At 47.2% G+C, this 27,789-nt stretch overlaps 2 protein-coding genes across 6 annotated transcripts in view; one reads left to right on the top strand and one right to left on the bottom strand.

Moving 5' to 3' along the window:
- Positions 1-15,899, top strand: part of SMAD3 (SMAD family member 3) — a 130,865-nt gene extending 114,966 nt beyond the window's left edge. The window contains exons 6-10 of one of the 3 annotated variants that reach the window (XR_004057448.1): positions 2,018-2,230; positions 5,527-5,664; positions 8,148-8,292; positions 11,195-12,108; positions 12,392-15,899. Coding sequence is in view for 2 of the 3 variants with exons in the window: in XM_030931389.1 (XP_030787249.1) it covers positions 2,018-2,230; positions 5,527-5,664; positions 8,148-8,292; positions 11,195-11,307; positions 12,392-12,447 (665 nt within the window). In the remaining variant the exon portion in view is untranslated. Of the gene's footprint in view, positions 1-2,017; positions 2,231-5,526; positions 5,665-8,147; positions 8,293-11,194 lie in introns of all 3 variants that reach the window. The other 2 variants (XM_030931389.1, XM_010363612.2) reach the window with 2 other exon arrangements.
- A 6,073-nt stretch (positions 15,900-21,972) lies between these two features.
- AAGAB (alpha and gamma adaptin binding protein) overlaps positions 21,973-27,789 on the bottom strand; it is a 60,075-nt gene continuing 54,258 nt past the window's right edge. For all 3 annotated transcript variants that reach the window (XM_030931387.1, XM_010363614.2, XM_030931388.1), the window contains exons 8-10: positions 24,841-24,945; positions 24,521-24,570; positions 21,973-23,867 (exon numbers count right to left, since the gene is read on the bottom strand). In XM_030931387.1, the coding sequence (XP_030787247.1) occupies positions 23,790-23,867; positions 24,521-24,570; positions 24,841-24,945 (233 nt within the window). In that variant the 3' untranslated portion in view covers positions 21,973-23,789. The remainder of the gene's footprint in view (positions 23,868-24,520; positions 24,571-24,840; positions 24,946-27,789) is intronic.

Below are 27,789 nucleotides of genomic sequence, written 5' to 3'. Positions count from 1 at the left end.
CCAAGATTGACCTCCAGTCTGTCTGGAGGATGGCTTTATAGCTCGTGTCCCATGATCCAGTTAAATATCTAGCGCCGTTTTGCCCTCTAGAAGACATCTGGCAATATCCACAGCCTTCTTTTATTGCCACAACTTGAGAGGGTGGTATGGATGTTTACTACTAGCACCTAGTGGGCAGGGGTCAGGATGCTGGTAAACATCCTACAATCTACAGATGCTCCCTCCCACCCACCCACCCAGCAAAGAATTATCTGGCCCCAAATGTCAGTAGTGCTGAAGTTGAAAAACCTGACCTAGGGTCTCCTAACCCTCCAGCTGACACTTCCTGGGTGTGTGTGGAGTGCAGGGGTGTTACTGGCCTGCCCCTTCTCTGTTCGTGGTAGCATTCTCCTTGCTTTTAGAAGGGATCATGTACCTAGACCCCATAAGGGGATCAGGGACACTTTGTCCTGCAGGCAACCAGACCCCTTCCTGTGGGCAGAACAGCTTCTGACTTTTCTCTCTTGGGCTTTACACACCTTCAGAAGGTCTAATGAGTGGGGGTCCCCCCGGTGGGTTCCCCCTCCTAGACGTTGCCTGGTATCCATTGAGCAGGGTTGTCAGGCCAGGGCGACGTGGGCACGGGGAACCTCTCCTGTTACCCTCTCAACAGAGCCCTGCACTGAGGGTTAAAGTGAGGGAGGAGAGATGTCAGCCTGGGCCCTGGGACCTTATGGTCGAGTTGGACAGTCAGGATGCTCACATAGAGGCACACCCTTAGTGACTGTGTGGCTCCAGGTATATTTAAGAGCCAGAGGGACTTCAGAGCCAGGCTGAAGCTCTGAGATGGAAGAGTGAGAATGAGCAGGGGACTCCCTGATTCTGCAGCAGATGGATGGGATTCAGGTAGGCATCAAGCAGAGCGTGGTAGGCTAAGGGCTCGTGCCCAGCAGTCAGTGCAGCACAGAGAAGCAATTGGAAGTGGTTGGCCCAGGGCGCAGGGCAGTCCTGGTCCAGAGGCTGTGGCATCGGTGTGAGTGGGAATTCTGAGGGCCCGGCCAAGGGCTGAGAGGATGGACCTGGAGATGCTGCAGAGGCGTGCAGTAGGAGGGCACAGCGCCAGGGCCACTGGGCTGGGGCAAGAGGAGGGCGAGGAGGCCCCAGGAAATGGAAGGCTGGGATCCATTTCCAGTGTAAGGAGAAGCTGCCATTTACTCTTCTGAGAAAGAGAACCAGCCCCTCGCAGGATGGCAGTTTTGCTTTGAGGAGCCCCATATGGAGACTACACAGACAACTGGGACAAATCCAGATTTTCTTTCAGATGGGTTTGTGTCCTAGCCACCCCAGCAGCCGGCATGTAGATAAGTGTGGAAAATGGTTTCTGTGATAAGAGGCAGGGCTCCAGGCTCAGTCTGCGGACGATCCTGGTGTGTCCACTGCGCTGACATGGGGCGCTATTGGGAACCCACTCGGCTGCTGCAGGCTTGGAAGCTGCTGCCCCACAGGCTGGGAGTTTGCCCCAAGGCGGTGCGGAGCCAAAACCTGAAAGCCCTTGTAGGGGCAGGGATTAATGGTGGTTACTCTAGGAACCTTGCAAGAGAGGCTGAGAGGTGACTGTGCAGGAGGTGTGGACTGCCGCACAGTGGGCACGCGACCGTGGCTGTCCCAGGTTCATCCAGGTACTGGGTGGCCCCTGGTCCTCTTCAGGTTTGGCCCAACCCCTGCTTGAAGACTCCTTCCATCCAGTCAAGCAGGCGGGGCAGGGCCTCTATGAGCTAAAAAAAAAAAAAAAAAAAGAAGAAAGAAATCAATGGCCCTTTATACACACAGTGTGGCAAGGCTGATGAATCTCCTCTGGACACCTGAGCATCTTCTGGTGGGTGCTGCCAGTTTTATGCGATAAAAGGCACCGGGTGGGGAGATTATTAATCCCTCTGAAATGTGGGGAAATGGTTTTCCAGAGCATCCATGGGACCCCATTGAGGGAGCATGGGGCTTGGGGCACCCACTGACCCAGTAGCCTGCCCTGTGTCCACAGACCTGCAGCCAGTTACCTACTGCGAGCCGGCCTTCTGGTGCTCCATCTCCTACTACGAGCTGAACCAGCGCGTCGGGGAGACATTCCACGCCTCACAGCCATCCATGACTGTGGACGGCTTCACCGACCCCTCCAATTCGGAGCGCTTCTGCCTAGGGCTGCTCTCCAATGTCAACAGGAATGCAGCAGTGGAGCTGACGCGGAGACACATCGGTATGGGGTGGCTCCATTTCCCGCTCCCCACCCTGCCCCTGCCACTGTATCCCGCCCCAGCCCCAGGCCCGAACACACAGCCTCTGCAGGGAACCTTGCCTCCATCCTTAGCTGTGCTCTGCCTCCTGCTGGGCATGGGGGAAGACTCACCGCCCCAGCAAGGCCCCCACATTCTCTATTGCCCTGTTTAGGGGCCAGACAGGTAGTGTTCAGGCCACTTAATCATTCCCACTCAAAGATACAATCTCAGAAAATCTGGAAGCCACAGAGGAAAATACTTAAGGGATCAACAAGGGAACGTCTATGAGAAAGGCAACATATGAAATCTTTTATTTATTTATTTATTTATTTTGAGACAGAGTTTCACTCTTATCCAGGCTGGAGTGCAGTGGCACAATCTCAGCTCACTGCAACCTCTGCCTCCCGGGTTCAAGCGATTCTCCTGCCTCAGCCTCTCAAGTAGCTGGGATTGCAGGCACCCAGCCACCACGCCCGGCTAATTTTTATATTTTTAGTAGAGACAGGGTTTCTCCATGTTGGTTGGCCAGGCTGGTCTCGAACTCTTGACCTCAGGTGATCCACCTGCCTCGGCTTCCCAAAGTGCTAGGATTAGAGGCATGAGCCACCGAGCCCGGCTGAAATCCTCTTAATAAAAAGAGTTTGAAAGTGCAGATGGATAGGTTGATAAGTAGGCAGTCGTTGTTGGAAGAGTGATCTTTTCTTATTTTCATGTATCATTATTCTAGACAATTTAGAAAAGGTAGAAAAGAATTGTCCACTATCCAAACACCACTACTGTGAACCTGCTGCCTTCTAGCCCGCAGAACATAAGTAAAAGATGACTTTGTGAGTTTAAGGAGGATGAAGCTGTGTTACGTATCACTGGGTTTGCTTATGAAGTTATCATGCTTAGAGGATTTTACCATCCAGAACACAACTATCAGAACTTAGAAGGGCTGTGGAGAGATGGCAGAGTGAGGTTTTCTCAGACGTCGTCCTGGAGCCCAAGGGTTGGCGAAGGGTTCCTGGGGCAAATTCAGGAGCTAGGCAGGTTAGCAAAGGGAAGCCTGGCCCCAGGTGAACCAGGGCACCTCTGCATTCGCTTGCTTTATATCTCGGGCTCTCACAGAAGACTTCACTTGAAGAGAGGATTGATTCTGTAGTGAAGAGAAGAAAAGTGTGGAGGCCACAGGCCTAGGTCTGTGCTCTCATTTTCTGGGAAAGGGACCCGATGTCTAGGGGGTGGGGAAGGGTAGGGAATGGCTCTCAAAGACCTCATTGTCGGTGACAGACAGCCCCCACTACCAGACCTGTTCTTCCCATTTTGCTTTTTGTCTTTTACTTCAAAAAATATACTTATTCTGGGTGGCATACCACTGTTGGATTGATTGATTGATTTACAGGTAGGGTCTTGCTGTGTTGCCCAGGCCCAGTCTCAAACTCCTGGGCTCAAGCCATCCCCCCATCTCAGCCTCCTTTATTAGCTGGGACAATAGGCATACACCACTGCAACTGGCTTTTTTCTATATTTTATTAAAAAAATATATATATTTTACACACACACACACACACACACACACACACACACACACACACACACATATATATGGGTTTTTTTTTTTTTGTGAGGGGAGACCAAGTCTCACTCTTGACTCCCAGGCTGGAGTGTAATGGCATGATCTCGGTTCACTGCAACCTCCACCTCCCAGGTCCAAGTGATTCTCCTGCCTCAGCCTCCTGAGTTGCTGGGATTACAGGCATGCGCCACCACACCCAGCCAATTTTGTGTATTTTTAATAGAGATGGGGATTCACCATGTTGGCCAGGCTAGTCTCGAACTCCTGACCTCAGGTGATCTGCCTGCCTCAGCCTCCCAAAGTAGTGGGATTACAGGTGGAAGCCACCATGCCCAGCCTATTTTTTTGTTACTGAAATGAAACAAACATTTTTGGTCTGGGTCTTCGCATCCCCACCTCTGCCTCCTGCTCTTACTGACATGATACAGTTGTGGACAGCCAGGAAGTCATCCCTCCTATGGACTCTGAGCTAACCAGCACCCTGCAGAGCTAACGCCAGGAAAAATGGGGAGTGGTTGGAGGAAGGGGACAGTAGTGGGAATAGGAGGCAGGACAGGGGACATCCAGTGATGCATGGGCCGTTCACCTGGTGTTCATCCCACCTGATGCTGGGCCTGTAACATCTGGCTCCATGTTCTGACCTCTGAGCTTCTTCCCCGGTAATGGAACAGAGACTTTCCCAGGCGGGAGAAGGAACCATCCCCTGGCCGAGCAAAGAGCTCATTGTCAGAGTTTACGTAACTGTTCGAGTTGCAGAGCCAATTTAAAAATAATTTCTGTCCATCTGGAGTGGATTTAAGAGATGAAAGAAAAGTAAATGATATAAACCTCTGGAATGTTTTAGAAAAATGCATTAAGGGAAGAAAAAAATATGGGGTAGCATTAAGCCATCCCTGCAATAAAGGGCTCCTCGGGGTGTCTGCTGCACCAGAAGGAGCCCTGCAGGTTTACTCAATGAATCTCTGAATCTTGGAGTGTGAAGAGACCAAATAGTAGTGGGGTAGTAGTAGCAGTAGCAGCAAGAAAAGCTGACACTTACAGGCGCTTACTCTGTGTCTCACAGTAATCCTGCAAGTGTAGGCGTTATCATTCGCATTTTCTTTTCTTTTTTTTTTTTTTTTTTTGAGTTAGGGTCTCACTCTGTCTCCCAGGCTGGAGTGCAGTGGCATGATGGGAGCTCGCTGCAGTCTTGAACCCCTGGGCTCAAGCAGTTCGCCCACCTCAGCCTCCCAAGCAGTTAGCACTACAGGGATATGCCACTATGCCCAGCTAATTTTTAAAAAATATTTTTGTAGAGATGAAGTCTCATTACATTGCCCAGGCTGGCCTTGAGCTCCTGGCCTTAAGTGATCCTCCCACCTTGCCCTTCTAAAGCTCTGGAATTACAGGTGTGAGCCACTGCGCCCAGCCCCATCCCTATCGTAGAGACAGACGAAGGCTCAGAGGGTGAATAACTTGACTGAGGCTCATGCCTACTCAGTGGCAAAGGCTGTCACTGAGACCTATCCTGTGTGCCCATCTCTTGTCATTTGCCTCCCTTGGCTTTAGGAATCCAGCATTGCCCATTTCTCCTACTTGAGGCTTGGGCTTTGGAGCCCGTTTGCCTGGGGAAGCTGTCAGTCACTGGGAGCAGCCCTGCAGCTCTGCATCCTTTGCAAGCCTCAGGGCCATTGTGTATGAGCAAAGGCACCCCGTCCAGTCTAACCTGACTCTCTGTAGGAAGAGGCGTGCGGCTCTACTACATCGGAGGGGAGGTCTTCGCAGAGTGCCTCAGTGACAGCGCTATTTTTGTCCAGTCTCCCAACTGTAACCAGCGCTATGGCTGGCACCCGGCCACCGTCTGCAAGATCCCACCAGGTAAGCCAGCCACACAGGCACCCCTGCCTTGAGCTCCCTCTCAGAGTGCATGCCTGGGGTGCTGGAGAGAGTCCACCTTTCTCACCTTTTCTGCTCACTGGTGATTGCGTTGTCAGTCTGGAGGTGATTCGATTGGGTTTTCTCTATGCCCACCAATCTAACTGTGCTTTCCCTGAACCTCCAGGGAGCAGATGTAGCATCTGATGGGTCTGCCTTTAACCGTGGCTACCTGCCCGTTGCCCTGTGTGTAGATGCTCAGGCAGTAGGGCTTCCTTTCTTCACTCATTCATTGCACTAACAGCATGCAGGGCTCCGTGCCAGGTGCTGTAGGGGATGAAGAGGTAGATGGGGCCCTGCTCTGCTCCCGCAGACCTTACAAACCTGCAGAGCACAGAAGACAAAGACACGGATGAGTTCAATATAAGGGAGGGGTGCCAAGCACCCAGCCAGCAGCCCAGGTAGAGAGAAGGCCCATTTAGCTGTTGGGATGGATCAGGGAAGTCTTCATGGAGGAGAAGCATCCGGATCCTGAAGGATAGGTAGGCACTAGGCACAGGGAGGGCATTCTAGACAGGGGGAACAGCCCAGGCAAAGGCCCTGAGGTGATGGGGGGCAGGGCATGGATGGGTAGCTCTCTGGCTGGAGGAGGGCCACGTATGAGACGGTCAGGCGATATGTTTCAAAAGCACAACAGCATGAAGCCGTGGAATGACACCAGAGTTTGACTCTAGGGAACTGCTGAGGGTTTTCTGAGTGAGTCTGAAAATGCCACCTGTACCCCAAGAAGAGGTGCTAGGCTGCACCCCCGAGAGTGGTTTGCCTGGACAGCAAGATCAGGCAGGTGGCTGATCCCGTCTAAGGCCTCTTTCCTCAGGAAACCAAGGCAGAAAGCCCCAGCCAAAGCCCACTTTTCACAGGACCTGCAGCCACTGTGCAGGCAGCCCGCGGAATGTGGCCTGTGACAGGCTAGTGGAGCAGGTAACCTGGCCAGGCCATTGCCTGTGACACGTGTGTGGCATGCCCTTTCCTGCCCACTGAGTAGCAGATGGTAGTGGAGAAGTGGTGGACCACGGGCAGGGGAAGCTTTAGAATGCAGCAAGTCTGAAATGGTAATAGCGCACCAGGTTTCCAGAGCATTTTGTGGTTGCATTTACAGAGTACATTCCGATCTTTGACCTCATTTAGTCCTCTCTAGTTATTCTCTGGCTCTATAAGTAAGGAGACGCTTTGAGAGACACGTTCAGAGAGTTTCAGCCATCTGCCCAAGGACACACAGCTAGTAAGTGGCCAAGCCAGGATGGGGCCTAGGGCTGATGGACTCTCAAGTCTGGTGCTCTTCTGCTTCTTGGCTCTGCTGGGGGTCAGGGCCCAGGTTCAGCCCTGTTCCACCACCCTTGTCCTTGGAGAGAATGAGAAGAGGAAGCTCAGTGACGCTCTTGGCCTTCTGCCTCTTCCATTCCCCGGCTCTACCCCCATCTTTTGGGTGAGGGCTGAGTTGGCTCTGGTGGTGTTTGTCAGCTCATAGAATGTCAGAGCTGGAAGGACCTCTGAGGCCAGCCCCTCATTATACAGAGACACAGGGTCCCCAGGTGAAAGCCACCAGCTCAGAGTCACACAGCAAGAACAGGAGCCTGCAGTTGGCTCATTCATAAGCGTCACCCCAGCTCACCTTTTGGCTATTTCCGGCATGTGCTTTTGTCTTTATTTTTCTGGTTGACACATTCCTGGCACTCAGGCAGTAAGACTTCAAACAACGTTTTATTTTAAACTTTATTTGTGACTGTCTTTAGTTTTACTGTCTGGAGAATTAGGTGCACACCTTCACTTAGCTGTGAATGTCACCTCCACCCCGCCTGGTGCCCAGAGGCCAAAATGTGGCCCAGATCTCTCCTTCCCTCCTAGCCCCAGCACCAGGTGTATTCATCAGAGGAGCCCAGGTGGAGGGTGCCCTGGGCCCTCTGCCGAGCTTCCTGTGGGGACGGCAGGCACAGTAGCCTTTCGGCCAGCCCATCTCTGCTGGTACTGCCTGCTGTGGAACAGCCAGAGCTCCTGTTCCTAGGTGGGCGACCAGACCCCACACAGCATGGGCAACCTGGTCCAGGTCCCTTACCTCTCTGTCCCCTGGCCGCTTTGCCCAGGGCAAGGCCCCCCTCTCCACACCATCTCCCTATTCTCGGAAGCCCACTTTGCAGACTTCTCCCCGCTCTGGGAGTCTGAGCTTGTGGGCCAGCCTCCATCTCCCCTTGCAGGTATGTCAGCGGCACCTCCCAGTGAGGAGGTGGGTTCAAGGGGAGGGACCGAGTTGGCCTTCCCTTTGCATGGTACTGAGCGTGGAGTGTGTGGCAAATGCATCACACACTGTGTGTCCCTGGAGCTGTATAAATGAGGCTGGTCTAGGGGGTCCAGGACTTGCTTTATCCAGGAGGGGAGCAACAGACCTGGCCACTTCCATCCCCACAGCCCTGTTTCTGTGTTTTTGCCAGGATGCAACCTGAAGATCTTCAACAACCAGGAGTTTGCTGCCCTCCTGGCCCAGTCTGTCAACCAGGGCTTTGAGGCTGTCTACCAGTTGACCCGAATGTGTACCATCCGCATGAGCTTCGTCAAAGGCTGGGGAGCGGAGTACAGGTCGGTTACGGGTGCTGCCTACATCAGGGGACCCAACTCCAGGTGACTCTGGACAGCAGAGCAGGCAGGGCTCCTCAGAGATGAGCGAGGCCAGCCCTGGCGTCAAGAGCAGAGAGACCAAAGATCAGAGAGAGCCCAGGGCCTGGCAGGCAGGAGGGGCTGGGCCAGCAGCAATGATGAGGAATTGCAGAGTGATGTTTGCTGGCACCGAACAGCTGCAGGCACTGTAAACACACGCTCCATCTTATCCTCATCCCAGCCCTAGGTGGGGCTGCCGGCATCATCCGGATAGATGAGAGAACTGAGGCCCAGGGAGGAAGAGTGACTTGCCTGCAGTCACACGGGTAGAAGAGCTGTGTCTAGAACTCTGCCGTCTCGGCTTCTTCCTTACTCTTCATTTTAGGCACATGGCTTTAGGATGACCCTCTTCAGGAAGTTAGGTCTTCAGCTCGTTGTTCTTTCCTCCTCTGTTGCTCCATTTCTGACTCAGGGACCCCTGGTGATGCTGAGGAGCCCAGGATATTAAAACTCAGAGTCAGGGAAGGGAGGAGGAGATTTGGGTAGTTATAAAGGAACAAAATTTTCTCGCTGAGAAATGATTTTTTAGAGTCCTAGATACTGGTTTCTTTTCTTTTCTTTTCTTTTTTTTTTTTTTTTGAGATGGAGTCTCACTCTGTCACCCAAGCTGAAGTACAGTGGCACCATCTCGGCTCACTGCAACCTCTGCCTCTGGGACATGCCTCAGCCTCCCAAGTAGCTGGGACTACGGGCGCGTGCTACCACGCCCGGCTAATTTTTTGTATTTTAGTAGAGACCACCATGTTGCCCAGGGTGGTCTAGAACTCCTCAGCTCGGGTGACACGCCTGCCTCGGCCTCCCAAAGTGCTGGGATGACAGGCATGAACCACCGTACCCAGCCCTAGATACTGGTTTAAACATGGCCCTGATGTAGTCAGGTCTACCTGGTCTGCTTGGTTCAATCCATCCTGCTTTGGGTTTAGAGAATCCAGTCCCTTTTCTTTCCACTCACCGACAGAAGTTTGCTGAGAGGCAGGGCTGTGTGCCCCCGCCTTCTGCTCCACACTCCCCACTGCCAGCCGCCAGCTCCTGCGGCAGATGCAGGGGTGCCCACACGTCAGCTAGAGCCAGTGCCTTGCAAGCTACTCTCCCCTTCTCTTCATTTTTCCAGATGTTTGGAATCCATTTTGTTTTGCAGTCATGCTGCACCCAGGCCAAACCCATTTCAATATTGGCCTTGAGCCACCGTTTGTAATGAAATCCAGATGAGCATGACTTATGGAAAGTCAGATTCTCATTAGAGGATTTCGTCCTGTAAAATCCTCCTCTTCCACTTACCGTATTTTAGCTGCTGTTCTTCTGTGTCTGCCCCAGGGTGTCAGGGAACATAGCCCCTTGGTCTCTGGGGTGTCTCTGAAATTCAGGAGTGACCAGTGAAGCAATCAAAGTGGTCAGACCGCAAAAGAACTTACCTATGTTATGGCCTAAAGAGATCAGCCCGAGCCCAAAGGTCCAGCCAGGGAAATGTTTTAAGCAATCTTTTAGCCCTGGCTTAGATCATTTAGGGAACAGGAGTGAAAGGTTAGAAAATTAATCTTTTTTTTAGTGGAGAAGGGAAATATTTAAAGATGGACTGCAGTGGAGAAGAGCAAGGGGATGTCCATTTGCTCTTCTTATACCAGATTGTAGTCGAGAGGGCCAATTCAAGTACCCTCGCTCATGCAGACACCCCAGGGTTTGTCTGCAGGCCCATTTCTGAACCTCCCTGCTACACAAGCAAAGTAGAGGCCAAGCAAGGAGGGCGGTGCCCTCAAGACAGCAGCCCTGTTCCTGGTGTGGCATTGCAGCTCTCCCGCTCCAAGTGCTAGGAAGAGGCTCTTTGGTGGCAGAGCCTTTCCCTGGGGACACTGTATCACCGTGCGGGATGTCCTGCCAGCACACCCAGTCCTCTGCGGCCCACCGCGTCACCGCTGCCTGGCAGTACTGCACAGCAGCCTGACGGGCGGGCGCGGCCCCTTCCCAGAACAGCCTTGTCGTCCTCCTGCCTCTTGGGCCAAGGAGAGTAAGGTTTCAGCTCTTCTCTCTGTGCGGTGGCTGAAAGCAGGGCCCAGGGCCCACACCTCTCACCTCCAGCTGGCACCAGCGACTCCAGCCTCAGCAGATAGCCTTTGCTCAGTGGAGGCCTTTGGGAGCCTGCCTGCAAGCTGCGTCATCAACCAGCCTGAATTTAGACAAAGTGCTTTGGGGAAAAGAAACGTGTGGTGTGCCTTGGTTTTTTCCAGTAATTGTTCCATGGCTCGCTCTGCTTGTAAGATTTTCCAAAATAAGGCCGTAGATGAGAATTATATCAGCACATTGGGAACTGAAGGCATGCGGACACTGTTGGCGCTTTGTAAAAAAACACCCCTCAATCAGACAGACACACGTCATCGTGGCCTGCTGGGTCTGGGCCCGGATTTGGAGATAGGGGAGCGGCACGTGCCCATTTGGTACAGATGGGAGCCAGGAAGCCCTTTGCTCAGGATGGTGGTCTCTTCTATTAGGGGGCCTGTTACAGTAACTGGTGGGCCTCTGGGTACCCTGCAATTGACTTTGCGTATTTAACTCTTTGCCGTTGACTTTACATGTTTAACTCTTTAAAGTTGACTTCCTTCCCCCTCGAGAGAACTTAATTTACCCAAAGTCCTCCCTGGGTGGAGGAGTTTGGCCTGGTAGTTTCAGCAAGTTATTGGTACCGCTTCTAGGACAGCGTCTAACAAGGTAGTCTATCTCTCTGGCTTTGGGAAAATGAGTGTCACCAAAGCAGAAAAAGTTTTCTGACTTGTGTAGCCCCCTGGAGATGTTTTTAAGTCCCCCACCCCACCCCTTTCCCTATTTCTTACAGGAGACAGACTGTGACCAGTACCCCTTGCTGGATCGAGCTGCACCTGAATGGGCCTTTGCAGTGGCTTGACAAGGTCCTCACCCAGATGGGCTCCCCAAGCATCCGCTGTTCCAGTGTGTCTTAGAGACATTAAGTATGGTAGGGGAGGGCGGGCTTGGGGGAAATGGCCATGCAGGAGGTGGAGAAAATTGGAACTCTGCTCAACTCATTGTTGTCAAGGAAGAAGAAATCTTTCTCCCTCCACTGAAGGGGTGCACCCACCTGATTTCGGAAACACACGAGCAAACCCAGAGGTGGATGTTATGAACAGCTGTGTCTGCCAAACACATTTACCCTTTGGCCCCACTTTGAAGGGCAGGAAATGGCGTCTGCTCTGCTGGCTTAAGTGAGCAGAACAGGTAGTATTACACAACCGGCCCCCTCCCCCCAGGCTCCTTTTTTGAGTGACAGCTTTCTGGGATGTCACAGTCCAACCAGAAATGCCCCTCTGTCTAGGACTGCAGTGTGGAGTTCACCTTGGAAGAGCGTTCTAGGTAGGAAGAGCCCGCAGGGGCCATGCAGACCTCACGCCCAGCTCTCTGATGCTTGTGACGGTGCCTCTTCCAATGAACATTCCCAGCCCAGCCCCACCACTCCAGCAGACCCTGCCCCTCGTGAGCTGGATAGACGCGGGGTGGGGAGGGAGGGAGTTTGTCTGTCTCCCTCCCTTCTCAGAACATACTGATTGGAAGGCGCGTGTTCAGCAGAACCTGCACACAGGACAGTGGGAAAAATTGATGAGCACCACCTCTTTAAAAACTCACATGCGTTTGTCCTTTTTCACTTTGAAAAGTTGGAAGGATATGCTGAGGCCCAGTGCATATGCAGTGTATAGTGTCTATTATCACATTAATCTCAAAGAGATTCGAATGATGGTAAGTGTTCTCATGAAGCAGGAGGCCCCTGTTGTGGGATGGCATTTGGTCTCAGGCAGCACCGCACTGGGTGCGTCTCCAGTCATCTGTAAGAGCTCGCTCCAGATTCTGATGCATACGGCTATATTGGTTTATGTAGTCGTTGCATTCATTAAATCAACTTTATCATATGCTCTTTTAAATGTTTGGTTTATATATCTTCTTTAAAAATCCTGGGCTGGCACATTGACTGGGAAACCTGAGTGAGACCCAGCAACTGCTTCTCTCCCTTCTCTCTCCTAAGGTGAAGCTTTTCCAGGTTTTGTTGAAGAGACACCTGCCAGCACTTCTGCAAGCTGAAATTTACAGAAGCAAATTCACCAGAAGGGAAAACATCTCAGGCCAACATAGGCAAATGAAAAGGGCTATTAAAATATTTTTACACCTTTGCAAATTGCAGGCTTGGTACAAAGAGGTCTGTCATCTTCCCTCTGGGATATAAGATGATCTAGCTCCCGGTAGAGGATCATCAGTGACAACTATAGCAGTTGTATTGTGTAATAAGTACTGCTCCCAGCAGCAATTAGGGAGAAAACTAGCCTCAATTATTTCGACTGGAAAAAAGAAAAAAGAGCCCTCTTCTTTTCCCAGCCTTTTGCAGAACACAGTAGACAGAACTGCCACCTTCAATTGGTACTTTATTCTTTGCTGCTGTTTTTGTATAAAATGACCTATCCCACGTTTTTGCATGGATTTAAAATCAAGGGACTTCCTATGGAAGTCCTGTTTTATTCCAGGTGAAGGGAAGAAAGTGTATACACTTTTGGCAGGTTATACACCTCAAATGTGATGAGATTTCTGATGTTGGCGGGAGATGGAGAGGTTTCCTGATGCCTCACCTGCAGGGTCCTGTGCCTCTGAAACTCTAGCCATGAGGTTTCCAGGTAGGACAGCTGCTCCCCAAGCCTCCTGAGGACACAGGAAGAGATGGAAGGAGCACCTTGACAGACTTGTGTGAGTCTTCTCGAAGGAGTATTGACTCAGAACCCAGAGACAACACAAAACCCCTCACTTCCTCTGAGAGGGCCAAATACTGTGAGTCTGATGTATGTGCCTGGTGTGAAATCATCTGTGGCCTGTTGCTTACACAGGAAGCCCCCCGAACCTCCTGTACATGTGTTCATGTTCCCAGGCAGCTCTGAGACCCAGGACACAAATACTCCATTTTGGCTTCTGCTAGAGCAGTCATGGTTCCTCTCCTAAAAGCCACGGGCAGCAGTTTCCGAGGGCCTGCATTCTCCACCTGCTGCATGATCGTGTGAGGGCTTCCTGTGGCACACAGCCCTCTGGGTGGTTGGGAACTAGCTGCAGGCACAGCCTGATTCTGGTGATCCAGTGATCTGTGGAAGTCCTGTCTTATTCCAGGTGAAGGGGGGGAAAGAAGCCTACACTTTGGCAGGTTATGAACTTTGAATGTGATGAAATGACACATTTGGCTGCTTTTGGATAGTGTCTTAGAACCCTCATTGCTCAGACCTGAAGGCTACTTCCTTGGCCCTTTTTCTTCACAGACTAGACCATCAGAGGAGGATGTGTGGGATGGTAGGCAAACCCACCTGTGGCATACTGAAAATCAATTTGATCATATCTAAGAGGTTAGGAAATGGTCCTTTCCCACCTTAGAGCGCTACATAGGTGCTTTGGGCATATGTAACATTAGTCTCCTTCCTTGAAGCCACAAGCTAGTTTTCTTAGTTTTAAAATCCTGTGGTATGAATGGCATTTGTATATTAAAACACTTTTTTAAAGGACAGTTGAAAGGGGCAAGAGGAAACCAGGGCAGTTCTAGAGGAGTGCTGGTGACTGGATAGCAGTTTTCAGTGGCGTTCATCTAGGCAGCACGACCGTGTGTGTTGCCCCTGCCCTGGGCTCGCCGCCATGGTATCTTCACCTTGCAGCTTGTGCTGAGACTGACCCGTGTAGCTAGCACTGGGACATAGATCCTTGTCTTCAGCACCTTCCAAGGAGCCAACTTTTATTCCCTTTCCTCTCTCCCCTCCCCACCTTGCTTCGTCCCAATTTAGTAACTTAGATCCTTCCAGCGCATACGTAGGTAGCTACCCCAGCCGGTTTGGATTACAGGCCTGTGCTGGAACATCATCTCAGTTGGCCACCTTCCTGGCAGGCTGTAGACCTGATATTTTGAGACAAGCCTAGAGTCAGGAGCAGGGACTTTGACTCTTAGGAAGAGCACACATGAGGGCAAGGCTGCTGGCAGACGTCTCCATTGTCCTTGTGTTGTATTTTTTTTTTTTAATTGACCATGGTGATTTTTTTTTTAAACCATTGTTCATATACTGAAGTGAGCTATAGCACATTATCGTGTGCTTATTTTTATTTTTCTCCATCTCCCCTTGGCTTCCTGGAGTTTGGACATATTCCAGGCTAAATGCTTTTACTGAAGACTACAGAAAGGTTTGAAGTAGTGTGTGCATGGCATGCACGTATGTGAGTAATCTGGGGAAGCAGCAAAGATCTGTTTCATTCTTAGCCTCAGGCCTCATGAGGGTCTCCACAGGGCCAGAGCTCAGGTTACACAACCACTCCTTCGTCCTCACAGGAGATGTAGGGAGAAGAATCTGCAGGCTGCTTGTAGGACTGTTCACCAAGGGGGATACCAGCAGCAAGAGAGGGCACACGTTTAGCCCTGGACGCTGTTTCTTACTGTGTGACTTGGCTAGAGTTGGGAGTTCCCCCAAAACATATGTGTCCCCATTTTACCAGAACCAAACCTCAACACAGCAAAGCTGTACTGTCTTTATGTGGCAAAAATGTTTCCTTGTAGGCCCCTTTCAGGTAAGTCTTCACAATGTATTTCCATCACGGTTTAAGGAGCATCAGCAGCTTCTCAAGTGGGTAGGGAAAGCAGAAAAACATACGCAAGGGGACATGGATCCAAAATGATGATGAAGCATCTCCCATGGGGAGGCGTTGGTGGGGAGATGATGGGCTAAACAGGCAACTTTTCAAAAACACAGCTATCATAGAAAAGAAACTTGCCTCATGTAAACTGGATTGAGAAATTCTCAGTGATTCTGTAATGGATTTTTTTTTTTAAAATGCAGAAGTAATGTATACTCTAGTATTCTGGTGTTTTTGTATTTATGTAATAATTTCTTAAAACCATTCAGACAGATAACTATTTAATTTTTGTAAGAAAGTTGGAAAGGTCTCTCCTCCCAAGGACAGTGGCTGGAAGAGTTGGGGCACAGCCAGTTCTGAATGTTGGTGGAGGGCGTAGTGGCTTTTTGGCTCAGCATCCAGAAACACCAAACCAGTCTGGCTAAACAAGTGGCCGCGTGTAAAAGCAGGCAGCTCTGAGTCAAATCTGGGCCCTTCCACAAGGGTCCTCTGAACCAAGCCCCACTCCCTTGCTAGGGGTGAAAGCATGACAGAGAGATGGAGCCGTCTATCCAAGAAGCCTTCACCCACCTTCACTGCTGCTGTTGCAACTCGGCTGTTCTGGACCCTTACTTTGGTGTGCGTTGAGGGATGGGGAATAGAACATTGACTATGTTGATTACCTTCACTATTCAGCCAGCCTGACCTTTTAATAACTTTGTAAAAAGCATGTATGTATTTATAGTGTTTTAGATTTTTCTAACTTTTATATCTTAAAAGCAGAGCACCTGTTTAAGCAGTGTACCCCTATTGTTAAAGATTTGTGTCCTCTCGTCCCCTCTCTTCCTCTTGTAAGTGCCCTTCTAATAAACTTTTCATGGAAAAGCTCCTGTGCCAGGAGCTCAGTCTGATTCTTGCTGTTGTCTGTGGGTGGAGAGAAGATTTAAAGGGGAGCCCCGAGGGGTCCCAGGGACTTCAGGGCTCAGGAGGATCAGAGGAAAATGTCTGTAAGCCCAGATACACCTTGACCAATGATGTGCCAGGCCACATTCTGCCATGGTCCTCATGTAATATCCAGCTGCTCTCATTCACTCACCAAGGGCAACATGCAGTGCCAGCAGGAGCCCCTGGGCCATCTGCACAAAGGTCAAGTTTCTCAATGGGTGTATCTCGCTGTTGCCCAAGCCTAAACACCGTATGTGTCCCATCTATCTCTGCAGTGCCATTTTGTATTTTACTTCCTCTGTACCCCAAGGCCTTTGGCAAATGACTGAATGCCACCAACCCAACCTCAAGCCACCTCTTGCCTCTGCTAGTCCCTCCTGGCCTGATTCCTCTGTATTGTCACAGTGTCTTAAATGCCACCAGATTTGTCTTCCCACAGGCGTGGAGGTAACTTTAGCGTCACAAGTAACTTGGTTTCCACATCTTCCAGCTCAGATGACTGTCAGCACCTGTGAAAATTCATTTTGAATTCAAAACGCCCAAGGAGAAAGGGACTTCAAAGTTGTTTCCTTGGCTAGATCTTACACCAACCCCAGAAGATGTGGATAAAGAAAAACATTGATTAAAATGTAAAATGGCCAGGCATGGTGGCTTAATGCCTGTAATTCCAGCACTTTGGGAGGCAGAGACAGGCAGACCACTTGAGGTCAGGAGTTCGAGACCAGCCTGGCCAACATGGCAGAACCCCGTCTTTACCAAAAAATACAAAAATTAGCCAGGTGTAGTGGTGCACGCCTGTAGTCCCAGCTACTTGGGAGGCTGAGATGGCAGAATCACTTGAACCCAGGAGGTGGAGGTTGCAGTGAACTGAGATCACACCACTGCATTCCAGCCTGGGCAACAGAGTGAGACACTGTCTCCAAAAAAAAAAAAAAAGTAAAATGTCTTTTGGTTTTTAAGAGTCTGAATAAGCAGCGTTTGGGGGAGAAGGATGAAATGGGTTGGAATAATCCTCTGGTGTGACCACATCTGCAGCAGTCCTCCTAAGGACCTCCCCAGCATCCAAACACCTCCCTTAACAGGAGGAGGCAGGTTGCGCTATAAGGGCCCATAGATTTGGCCTCCGAGAACTGCATGAAATTCCTGCCTTTATGATGATTTGGTTGGTTCTTCCACCTTCCTACCCCCTTAACAGCTTTCCTCAAGGGTTTATGTAGCCTATAGTTCTCAACACTGACCCAAACCAGTCCTTTTAACCCAGCCTGTTCCTTGAGATGCATGACTTTAAATTCCAGCTCTTTGTTAGACGTGATCCAAAACACAGCGCCCCCAAAGTGAATCATCTTCCCACCTCACTTGAGCCAGCTCCCTTTTCTGCTTCCCCAGTTTTTATCAGTAGCCTCTTCCCTCCCATTTTCCAAGCCTGGAACAGCTTGAGGAATGTCTTTTCCTTGCTCCCCATCACCTCTCAGCTGTGACCATCTCCCTTTTGGAAAGGCCCTACTCCCTGAACTTCCCGGTTCTCCTTGGCCCTCTCGTACAGTCTGCTCTTTTTCTTGGGCCTACACCTCTTCTGCCTGCTTCCTTGTTGCTATTCCCAGACCACTGTTCTGCTGACTCCTCCCTAAGTGATCTCATCTACCCTTATGATTTCAAGCCACACAAACGCTAATGACCCCCAAATCAGTACTTACAGCCCAGACTTTAATCCTAAGCTTCAGACTCATGTCCAGCTGACTGCTGGCACATGGAGGGGCCACAAGTACCTCAAACTCACAATCAAATAGAATTCATGGTGTCTCTTAAAACTATCCCTCTCCTCTGGCCCTCAGCCCTGTTTTAGACATGACCATTGACCCGACCTACATCCACAGAAACCACAGCGGTCCACCAGTCCTCTGCTCCCCACCTCCACACAGTCCCGCTTCTCCAGTCTGTCTGCTCTAGTCCCACTCACACCACCTTAAACACACCTCTAGTGCCTGGAGAACTGTACCAGTGTCCTAGTGGGTCTCCTAGACTCCAGATGGCTTTCCTATAAAGACACCCTTTATACTGCCCCCAGTAACCAATCTGACCATAGATGCTTCCCCTAGTCCACTGCACACATTCTAAGGTCTTTGCCCTGGAGCACTTGGCCCTCATTTGCCCTTACCTAGCTTTCACCACTCCCTGCCTTATCCTCTACAGCCCGGCAATTCGCAGCCCTCATGGATCATCCTTGTCTTCATGGCTGCTTGTGCTTAGAACATCAACTTCTCCTCCCCCGCCCACCCCCTGCTCCCCAGCACACCACCACTTCGCCTGGCTAACTTTTACTAATGCTTTGTGCCTCCATTCAGACATCTCCAGGAAGCCTCTCATGAACATCTATCTCTGTTGCCACAGTCCCCCCTCTAGGCTGTGAGTTCATTGAGAGCAGGGTTTACATTTTATTCTCTTATCCCTGGCTTCTTTGGCCACCACATACTTTTGCCGAGTAAATGACTCAGTGTCCATATCTAGTAGATTCTATCTTAGCAATATATTTTATATACATTTCCACAGTGCTTACAGCAATTCCTTATATGTGACTGAAGGAATACAGTTCCTGCTTACCTGCTATCACAGCTATTCCAAAATTCTCATCTGTGTCCCTGTAGTCCACGGATAGCAAATATATGGCAAAATTCCCCCTTTCTCTATTTCTCTATCCATGGCAAACTCATCGCTGGGTTGGGTCCCTCCTCAGCCTCATTCTTTCTCACAGCTAATTGGTTAGACAGATACTGCTAATACTGCTGCCAATTATGGTTAGATGCCTTTTCTGCTCAAAACCTTTGGCTCCTCACTTACCTGCAGAGTAGGCACAGACTCTACCAAGTCCCCTCCAGCATCACGCCATCCTCATCTGCCACCATTTCTCTATGTGGACTCCTTGCATTTTCCCAGCACATTCCTTCACTCTTCTTTCCGTACCTTTGTTCAAGCCATAACTCCAACAACTCTGCTGCCTCCACTCACCTATCTGCCCCAATCCCTTATCCTTCTAGCTCAACTCAAGCAGCGTTACTTCCCCTAAGTCTGTGGTTCTCAAAGTGGGTCCCAGGACTGAACCAGCAGCATCGGTATCACCCGGGATGTTAAAGATGCCAATTCTCAGGCCCCACGCCAGGCCTCCTGAATCGGCAGCTCTGCAGTGGGGCCTTCCAGGTGGCTGTGGCATGGGCTCACTTCTGAGAACCACTGCTCTAAGATGCACTTCCTGTTCTCCCCAACCCACTGTGTTCTCTCCTTCCCACAGCCATGAGGGCTAGTCACAGCACTCTTCACATGCTGTCTTGGCATTGTCTTTTGTGACCTTGTCTGGTTTGCCCCCTGCTTCCACCTGAGTTGGACTCTGAGCTCATGGAAAGGAGAAACTACATCCTGACTCAAGTCTGTATCCTCCGCCACACCTTGCTCAGATTCTGGCACCAACGACGTTCACAGTCACTGTTGGCTGGACCCTGAGCTCTTGTTTCTGCTCTCACCAGGGTAGAAGGAACAAATTTAAGGCTCTCTGACTTCACCATTAATGACTTCCTGAGAATTTCCTGGGGAAACATGATTGTTGCAGGCCCTGTCCTTGGAATTCAGATGAAAAGAACCTTTTCTCTCCTAAACTATGCTGCTGTTTCCAGAAAGTTCCTACCCTAGGCCTTAGTCCACATTTTTGTGTAATAGCATTAAAGCCACCTAGTTGATAACAGCAAGGGCAGGGGCAATGATTGGACACCTCCTTCATTAGAGAGAACCCAGGAGGCTTCCTAGTCAGTAAACGGGGCATGAGCAAGCAGCTTTGGGTGCCCGGTGATGCCTCCCAGATCTGTAGCTGTGCGGAGGAAGTGTTTGGGCCTAACAACGGATACACAGAAAGGGGTTTTAAAAGTTTTTTTTTTTTTTTCTTTTAACCCCCAGGCCTGTGTTCCAAAGATGCAGTAATAACCATTAGGGCCAGGTTTTGAATCACAGTGTTTTTCAAAAGGAAACAAAGTAGAACTGTAAATTCCTAAGAGTGGGGATACGCTATTGCTGTTACCTTTTTTGTTCATTTTTCTGCACACCAGAGGAACAACTTAGAATACAGCAAGATACTTAACTGTGCTAGAACTTAATTCTGAATAAAGAGACCTACGTTAAGAGCAAGCTTTGTGATGTTAACAACAGGCATATGTAATGCCAAAGTATGAAATTTAGAGGATTTCTCTTTTTCCTTTTGAGACGGATTCTCACTCTGTCGCCCAGGCTGGAGTGCAGTGGCACGATCTCGGCTCACTGCAAGCTCCACGTTCCAGGTTAAAGAGATTCTCCTGCCTCAGCCTCCCAAGTAGCTGGGACCACAGGTGCCTGCCACCACGCCCAGCTAATTTTTTGTATTTTCAGTGGAGACGGAGTGTCACCGTGTTAGCCAGGATGGTCTTGATCTCCTGACCTCATGATCCGCCTGCCTCGGCCTCCCAAAGTGCTGGGATTACAGGCATGAGCCACCGCGCCCGGCCGAAATTTAGAGGATTTCTAAGACGTTTTCTCTAAGAGTTTACATGCCAAAGGTGCCAGGATGGATCACTAAACCCTGAGTGGAATTGAAAATACTAGAATTATGCCCTGCCCAGTCAGCAGTCTACTTGCATGAGACATACAAATTATGGGAAAGTTAATAGGGGGTTGTTTTCAAACTAACCTTGTACTAACACTGTACTGGGTTCAGTACGCATGACCAGACTTTTTACACTTTCTTCACCTATAGTCCTCTAATAAGATTTGGTACTTAATGACATAATGCTGTAGCTAAACTGTCTATTGTAAAATTAACAGGGGCAGTAGAGAGAGTGAAGAGCAAGTCTAATGCATTAGAATATTCACTGAAACTCTTGTCTCCATCAATCAGAACATTCTATGAATCAGAATCCCTAATGAATCAGAACCTCTGACCACACTGGACACGTTTGCTAAATTTAGCTTTGCATCAGCAAACGCTGAAGCTCAGAATAGTTTACAGAGCTCTCATCTTACCCTTAGACAGTGATTCTTCTAAGACTGTTTTTCCATGGCAGGCCAAGGCAAGGCAAGGGGCATTCCACACGTTCTCTCAATGGCCATTGTTAAGAGACTGGCCCAAAGTTAAAGGAATCTGACAAGCCATGGCAAAAATTGTTGATCCCGACCTCTCCACAGTGGGACCAGGAAATTAACCATATATCACATTTCACGTGTTAGAAATAGTTTGCAGGAATGGCCTGACATGCTCCATGGTCCTTGAACCACATCCCATATTACTCAACCATCTAAGTCTAGCTTCCCTGAATCTCTAGCTTCTCTGAATTAGACGTGGCCAAGTTCTATAAATAGAGAGCAAGCAAACTGGTTCTGTCAATCTTCTCATACTCTGGCAGGATGGCATATTTTAAAATTATAAAAATATCTATGTCTTCATCACTCTAAAATTATTACATAACACATGATTTTCTCAGGGGAAAAATGTTTATTCTTATCTTTCCTTACCTTCCAGCACTTATGTATGGATCTTCAAACTTTGTGATCATATTCATCCAACACAAACCATACTTTACAACCAAAACTAAGGGCCTACTATGTGCCAAACACTATGTTATGCAAATCGAGAAATGTTTAAGGGAAAAACAACCAAAAACCGAGTCTCTGATTTTAAATTCCAGCTGGCAATTCTGTAACAACTTGTGGTAGTGTGAACATAGGTCACTGTAGATAGACTGCAGCTATTACTGTAGTGTTAGCTCATGATCACTATTCTAACATGGGCTTTTAGTAGATTTCACTAGAGACCTTCATCCCATATGTCCCTAGAGGAGGCCAATATCCCTACATAGCTGAGGTCTTAAAAACATGACATTACATATGCAGGGTAAATTCCAAAATAGTGAGCTTGACAAACTCTTGCACTATTCACTATATGTGTCTAATCCAATGAAGGATATAGGGCTTCCCTCGCTCATACCCCCTAAAAAAACCACAAAATCATAATAATAGACATTAGCAGAGTTTATAAATAAATCACATTTTAATCATCTGGCTTTGTTTAATCTACCAAATCAAATTCACAGATTTTTCTAGTCTGGTCTGTTTTTTCTAACCAGATGGCCTAGTATATTTTCTAAAACCTTCCATCTTTTAAGGAAAACATGTTCCACCTTTTTTTTTTTTTTTTTTTTTGCAACCCCAGAGTCAACTTCCCTAATGCAATCACCTCAAAGAAACACTGATGGGCTGGTGGTGAGCCACAGACTCAAAGTCCTTCAGAACATTAGGAAAAAAAAAAAAAAAAAAGGAAGGAACAAAAGGTCACTAAGCAATGTCCAGTGTTGCCTGGAAAGCCTCTTCCTGAATGCTTCAGTCACTGAGCTATCTCCTCCCTGTGGTCACTCCTGCTGGCCCCTGTAGCATTCCATTCCTTCTGCCATCTGTTTCAGGTTCTGCAGTGCTTATAAGGTGGTGTCTGGAGGGGTGTGAGCCTTATTTCTTTCTGCTCCTAACCCAACCTGTTTGTTTCATGCGGTGTAAATGGTTCTAGAGCCCACCTAGGCCAGAACCGGTTCTCAGCTGGTGTGTGGGCACCTTCCATTCACTGTACTATGTGCCGGTTCGGAGCCACAGCAATAATGACCACAGTGAAGGCTAATGATATGCATTACAAAGTCTACAAAAACAAATAAGGATTTTTATTTGCTGCACTTTCCACTCTTCCTTTAAAAACTTGCCATTTACTTATCAGTTCCTTTGGGGCAGACCCACTCACTCAGGACAAAGGATAAAGAACGAAAGATGGTAACCCAAGGTTCCAGGCTTGGAAGGGCAGAGAGGAGCTATGAACCTCGGAAGTCAAACAAGGTGCTCAGGAATTCACTGCCTAACATTTTGCTTCCCCACCCACCCCTTAGTGTTCCCCCTTTGGCAGTCATCTCTCTTTGGCTTTAAAGAGAAAAAGGGGGAAATGTGCCTGGTTTTGTGGGTATAAAGTATGACAACACAGCTCTGGCATCTCAAGCCGTAGGGGAGAACTCTAACTAAGGCAGAAGAGTTTCTTCACGAAAATCACAGTATATTATCACATACGGTCTCCATGGCCCATACAAGGACTCCTTAAGGTTCTCTCTAACATACAACGTATCTCCCACAACTCAGTAGGGAGGTTTTATTCCCACTGAAATAGAAATCCTTTCCCTCATTTATTACAGTCTAAAAACCCACACTGGCTTTTTGATTCTTTCTAGCATGAACTCAGACACTATACTTCAAAAGAATGCCCAGAGGCATTTTCTTAGGTAGAGACTAAGCGCTGGGCTAAGACTTCGGCCCCACATAGCTCACATCAATTCTGCAGATGCCTCCTTTCCTCCCAGTAAAAGCATCATAGCTCAGAGCTACAAGCTCCTTGAACGGAGAAAACCCAAATTGCCCAGGAAAGTTGACACAACTCCTGATGTGCAGTATCAAGTGTGAATGCTGGAAATGCTACTTAAAAGGTTGACCAGGAATGGCCTGGAGTTGTCTTCAACTTGAGTAAATCACACAGACCTCTGAGATTTCTCCTACCCTCATTCCTAGAACAACAACAAAAAAGTATATTTAAGAAATCCTCACTCATTACTATCACTGTATTCCTCACTCTCTTACAATATACTGAGGAAAAAAGGATTTCTCCTTAACCTTCTACTAAAAACTAAAATTAAGGGGACCCTATAAACAAGTCAGGCAGCCAACATGATAATGGCAATTTTGGCAAAATATGACTGGGCTGAGTAGAGAGATATCTCAGAGACAGCTAGCATCTTTGTTAGTCAAACCCTAGTATGAATAATTTAGTGCTCTTCATCAGATGAAAGGCCTTCAATTTCATCTCTGTCTCCCCCGATTGCCATCCAGAATGCTTTGGCCACCTGTGGACAGAAGCATGCAACAAATGTTAGGCAACAGCTACATTTCAGCTTGTTTCATGTGTTATGCCTTGAACTGACTGAGACCTAAAATTCTGCACTTTGCCCTCCAGTCCTCTGGCAACACATATCAAAACCCTTGAATACCATTTGATCCATGATCGCCACATCTAGAAATTTATACCAATGATATATTTAGAGTTGTATACAAAGATGATGTGTAAGGATATGCACAGCTTCATTATTTATAGAAGCAAAAAATGCACATGACCTAAATGTCCAAAAGGGAACAGGATAAATTATGACACATTCATATCAGAGAACACCATCAACCATCCAAGTTTCCTGCCAATAACATGTGTTGTGTTGGTAATAATATAACAAAACAACTAAGAGTTTTCTGGCCGAATAGTTAGAAAGGCAAACGTTGCGAGTCTCAATGAAGTTTCCATGTCACTCACCATAGAGGTGAAAAATCTTGGTTTGAATGCAGCAACTATACTATTACTGTATAAATATTTAATTAGTTAGAAGTTAATATTCAATGAAAAGCTCACACTAAGACCCTTTAGAAATACACAAGTGTGATATATAATTATAATAATAGCACTGGACCTTTTATAGGTACTCACTAAATACCTGGCTGATTGTCTCACCTTTTCTGCATGCACTTTTCTTTGCTCGTGAGGAAGCGTCGCAGCCTTGTCTAGGAGGAAAATACATCTTAAGAAATTTGTCTAATAGCACAGGACATGTAACACGCTGAAAGAAACAGAAGGCAAAAGCAGGAAAAGTAAAAGGAAAGAGAATGAAGATGGAAATTGTTTTTTACCAAGTCCCACGAGTAGCTAAGTTTCTCAAGACAGCTGAGACCAGAACAAGGAATCCAATCCAGCAGTGAACAAAATAAAATGCTACTACATAAAACAGACAAGCATCAATACGGGAACATATTAGACACAATGGATCCGATTACCTTTCATTTCCTTTAACTTTGAAAAGAGTCTTTCAAAATTCTCCACATCTCCTCCTCCAGTAGTAAGACTGGCTAGTTCTTGAATATCCAGATCTAACATGGGATCTGAAATAGGGATTTGTCACATTATCCGTCACGTTATTTGCATATGTGCTACACTGAGAGAATCCTAAGGCAAATGATAACCTTGATGAAGTTACCAATGATCGAAGGCCCACTGTATACCAGCTTTACAGTTCATGGTGCCTCGCCCTGCTTGGCTGCTAGTGGGTCCTCACAAATGAAAATGAAGAGTAACTATTTTATCCTCACAACACTGACATGAAGTAAGGAGTACTATTTCCATTCTAAAGATAAGAAAACCACAGCTCAGAGTTGAAGTGACTTGCCGAGGTCACAGCTAGTAAGTGGATCCAGACACAGGGGTTACCAACTCCAAAAGCATACTCACTCAACTAAGGTACATTGATTCACCAATGAATGACTAAAGTTTATACCATATTTTACTGTACAACAAATATTTTCACATCTATTATTGACAACAACTATAAAAGGTGATTAGAACAGATAACATTATCTGAGAATAACAGAAAATGATATGAAAAAAACCTGTATCTAAAAATGAACTCATCTAAAATTATAGCTATGCAGAGGTAGAGCTGATTTAAATTCATATTTCCTTACTACAAATCTTTTACGGTTTCTACCTTGGCACACTGCTTCTTTATTAAAGTTTGTTTTTAATCAGAAATTTAACTTCTTCTCCATTCCAGGCCCACTACCTTTAGAATGTCTTCCCTGCCCATCCCAGTTTCACAGGTCTCCTTCCTTAGAATTCTTTCTACATTTACTGTTTCTAGAACTGTCTTAGCACTTGCATATATTACCTTGTATTCTAACATTTCTCCACCACTACTTTAATAAATACTACCACTGTAAGAGAGTTTGCTTTGGATCTGCACCACTGAATGCTTTAACTTACATGGTTCCATTTCATCTTTGCAACAGCCCTATGAGGAAAGATTTATCACCGTTATTTTACAGAAGAGGAAACTAACACCAACAGAGGTTAATTTACTCAAGGTCAGGCCATTACTAGTGATAAAGCCATGATTTGAACCCACCAGGGTTCCAATTACTAAGGACTCCAATGCCTATGACGTTAATCATTAAATTATAGGTCCTATCTCTGTATTTTTAGACTAAGCTCCATGAAGATAGGATGACTTATAATTATTTGCATCTATCGCAATGCCATATAGACAATTTGGTGTTAAAAATGTATTTTGGTTAATATATTTGCTTTCGTTCAATGGACATGTTGTGTAGGAAGTTGGTATATAGGGCTGAAGATAAAAGTTTGTGATTTATCTTTGTATACATAATAATTGAGCTGTTAATGTAGACAGAATCACTCCATGCCTAAATATAGATTTGGAAGAGTTTAAATGGAGCAATGAAGAATGACAATAATTAAAGGCTGAGAAAAGGAGGGTATCTACCAAAGAAAGAGAAGGAATAATCAGAGAAGTAGGAAGAAAACCAGGTGACATCGTGTTGGGTGAGGCACGGGAAGATAATGTTTCAAAGAGGAATTGATCTGTAACACTGAATGCCGCCACAAGGTCAAGATGAGGACTGGAAAATATCTACCCGATTTAGTGGCATGGAGGTCATTGTTGGCCTTTGCACAGAGCTGCTGTACTGGCATACCAGGGGCAAAAGACAGACAGGAGTGAGGTGAGGGGCAAATAAGAGGTGAGGAATAGAAACAAGTTTAGTAAAGAGATAAGGAGGAAGACGTGGGATTGAGGAAGTGTTTGATTTTTATTGATTTGGTTTTGCCTTAAATTTTTTCTTAATTTAGTCTTTAAAAACAACTTGCAAAAATAGTATACAGAGTTCCTATATGCTCTTCACCCACTTTCCCCTAGTGTTAACATCTTATATGACCATGGTACAATTATAAAAATCAAGAAGTTAATATTGGTATAATGCCATTAACCACACCATAGACTTCATCAGTTTTTCCACTAATATCCTTTTTCTGTTCCAAGATCCTACATGGAATTTAGCTGTCAAATCTCCGTAGTCTTTTCCAATTTGTGACAGTTGTTCAGTCTTTCATTGTCTTTCATGACTTTAACACATGTATGGTCAGTTACTTGTATAATGTCCCTTAACCAGGTTTATCAGATGTTTTCTTATTATTAGATTGCAGTTAGGCATTTTTGGTGAGATTAACTTCTCACTGCATCCTATAAGGAGGGCTATTATGTCAATATGTCCTATTACCAGTGATGTTAATAATTAAATTACTTCATTATATAATTAAAGTGGCTGGTATCTGATGAGTTTCTCCAGTGTAAAGTTACTATTTTCCCCTTTGTAATAAATAAATATCTTGAGAGAGATACTTTTAGACTATGCAGATATACTTCTCCTCAAACTTTCACCACTAATTTTAACATCCATCAGTGGATCTTGCCTGCTACAACTATTACTGTGTTTTGTGCCTAATGATGGCTTTCTACTTTCTTCATTCCTTCTATATTTATTACTTGGGATTCTTCTGTAAGGAGATACTGTCCTTTCTTTCTCATTCGTTTATTCAATTATTTATTTATATTAGTATGAACTCATGGATAGTTAGCTTATTCTACGGCTTATAACCCAATACTATATTAAACTACTTTGCTGATCAAATTGTTCCAGATTTAGCCACTGGAAGCTCTTTCAGGTTCGTCCCTATGCCCTTTCAACATGTCCCCATTCTTTTTTGAGAATTTTCTTAATTTCTGGTACCATGAGATGCTCCAGGGTCATCCTGTATTTTTCTTGCCCAAGTCCAGGAATCAACCACTTCTCCAAGAAGCCCTAGTTCCTTTTATTGGAGAATGGTATTTAGAAAGCAAGATCTGGCCAGGCGCAGTGGCTCACACCTATAAT

This window comes from Rhinopithecus roxellana, chromosome 5, assembly GCF_007565055.1.
Source record: "Rhinopithecus roxellana isolate Shanxi Qingling chromosome 5, ASM756505v1, whole genome shotgun sequence".
Classification (NCBI taxonomy): domain Eukaryota; kingdom Metazoa; phylum Chordata; class Mammalia; order Primates; family Cercopithecidae; genus Rhinopithecus; species Rhinopithecus roxellana.
This window is presented reverse-complemented; position numbering and strand designations above follow the sequence as displayed.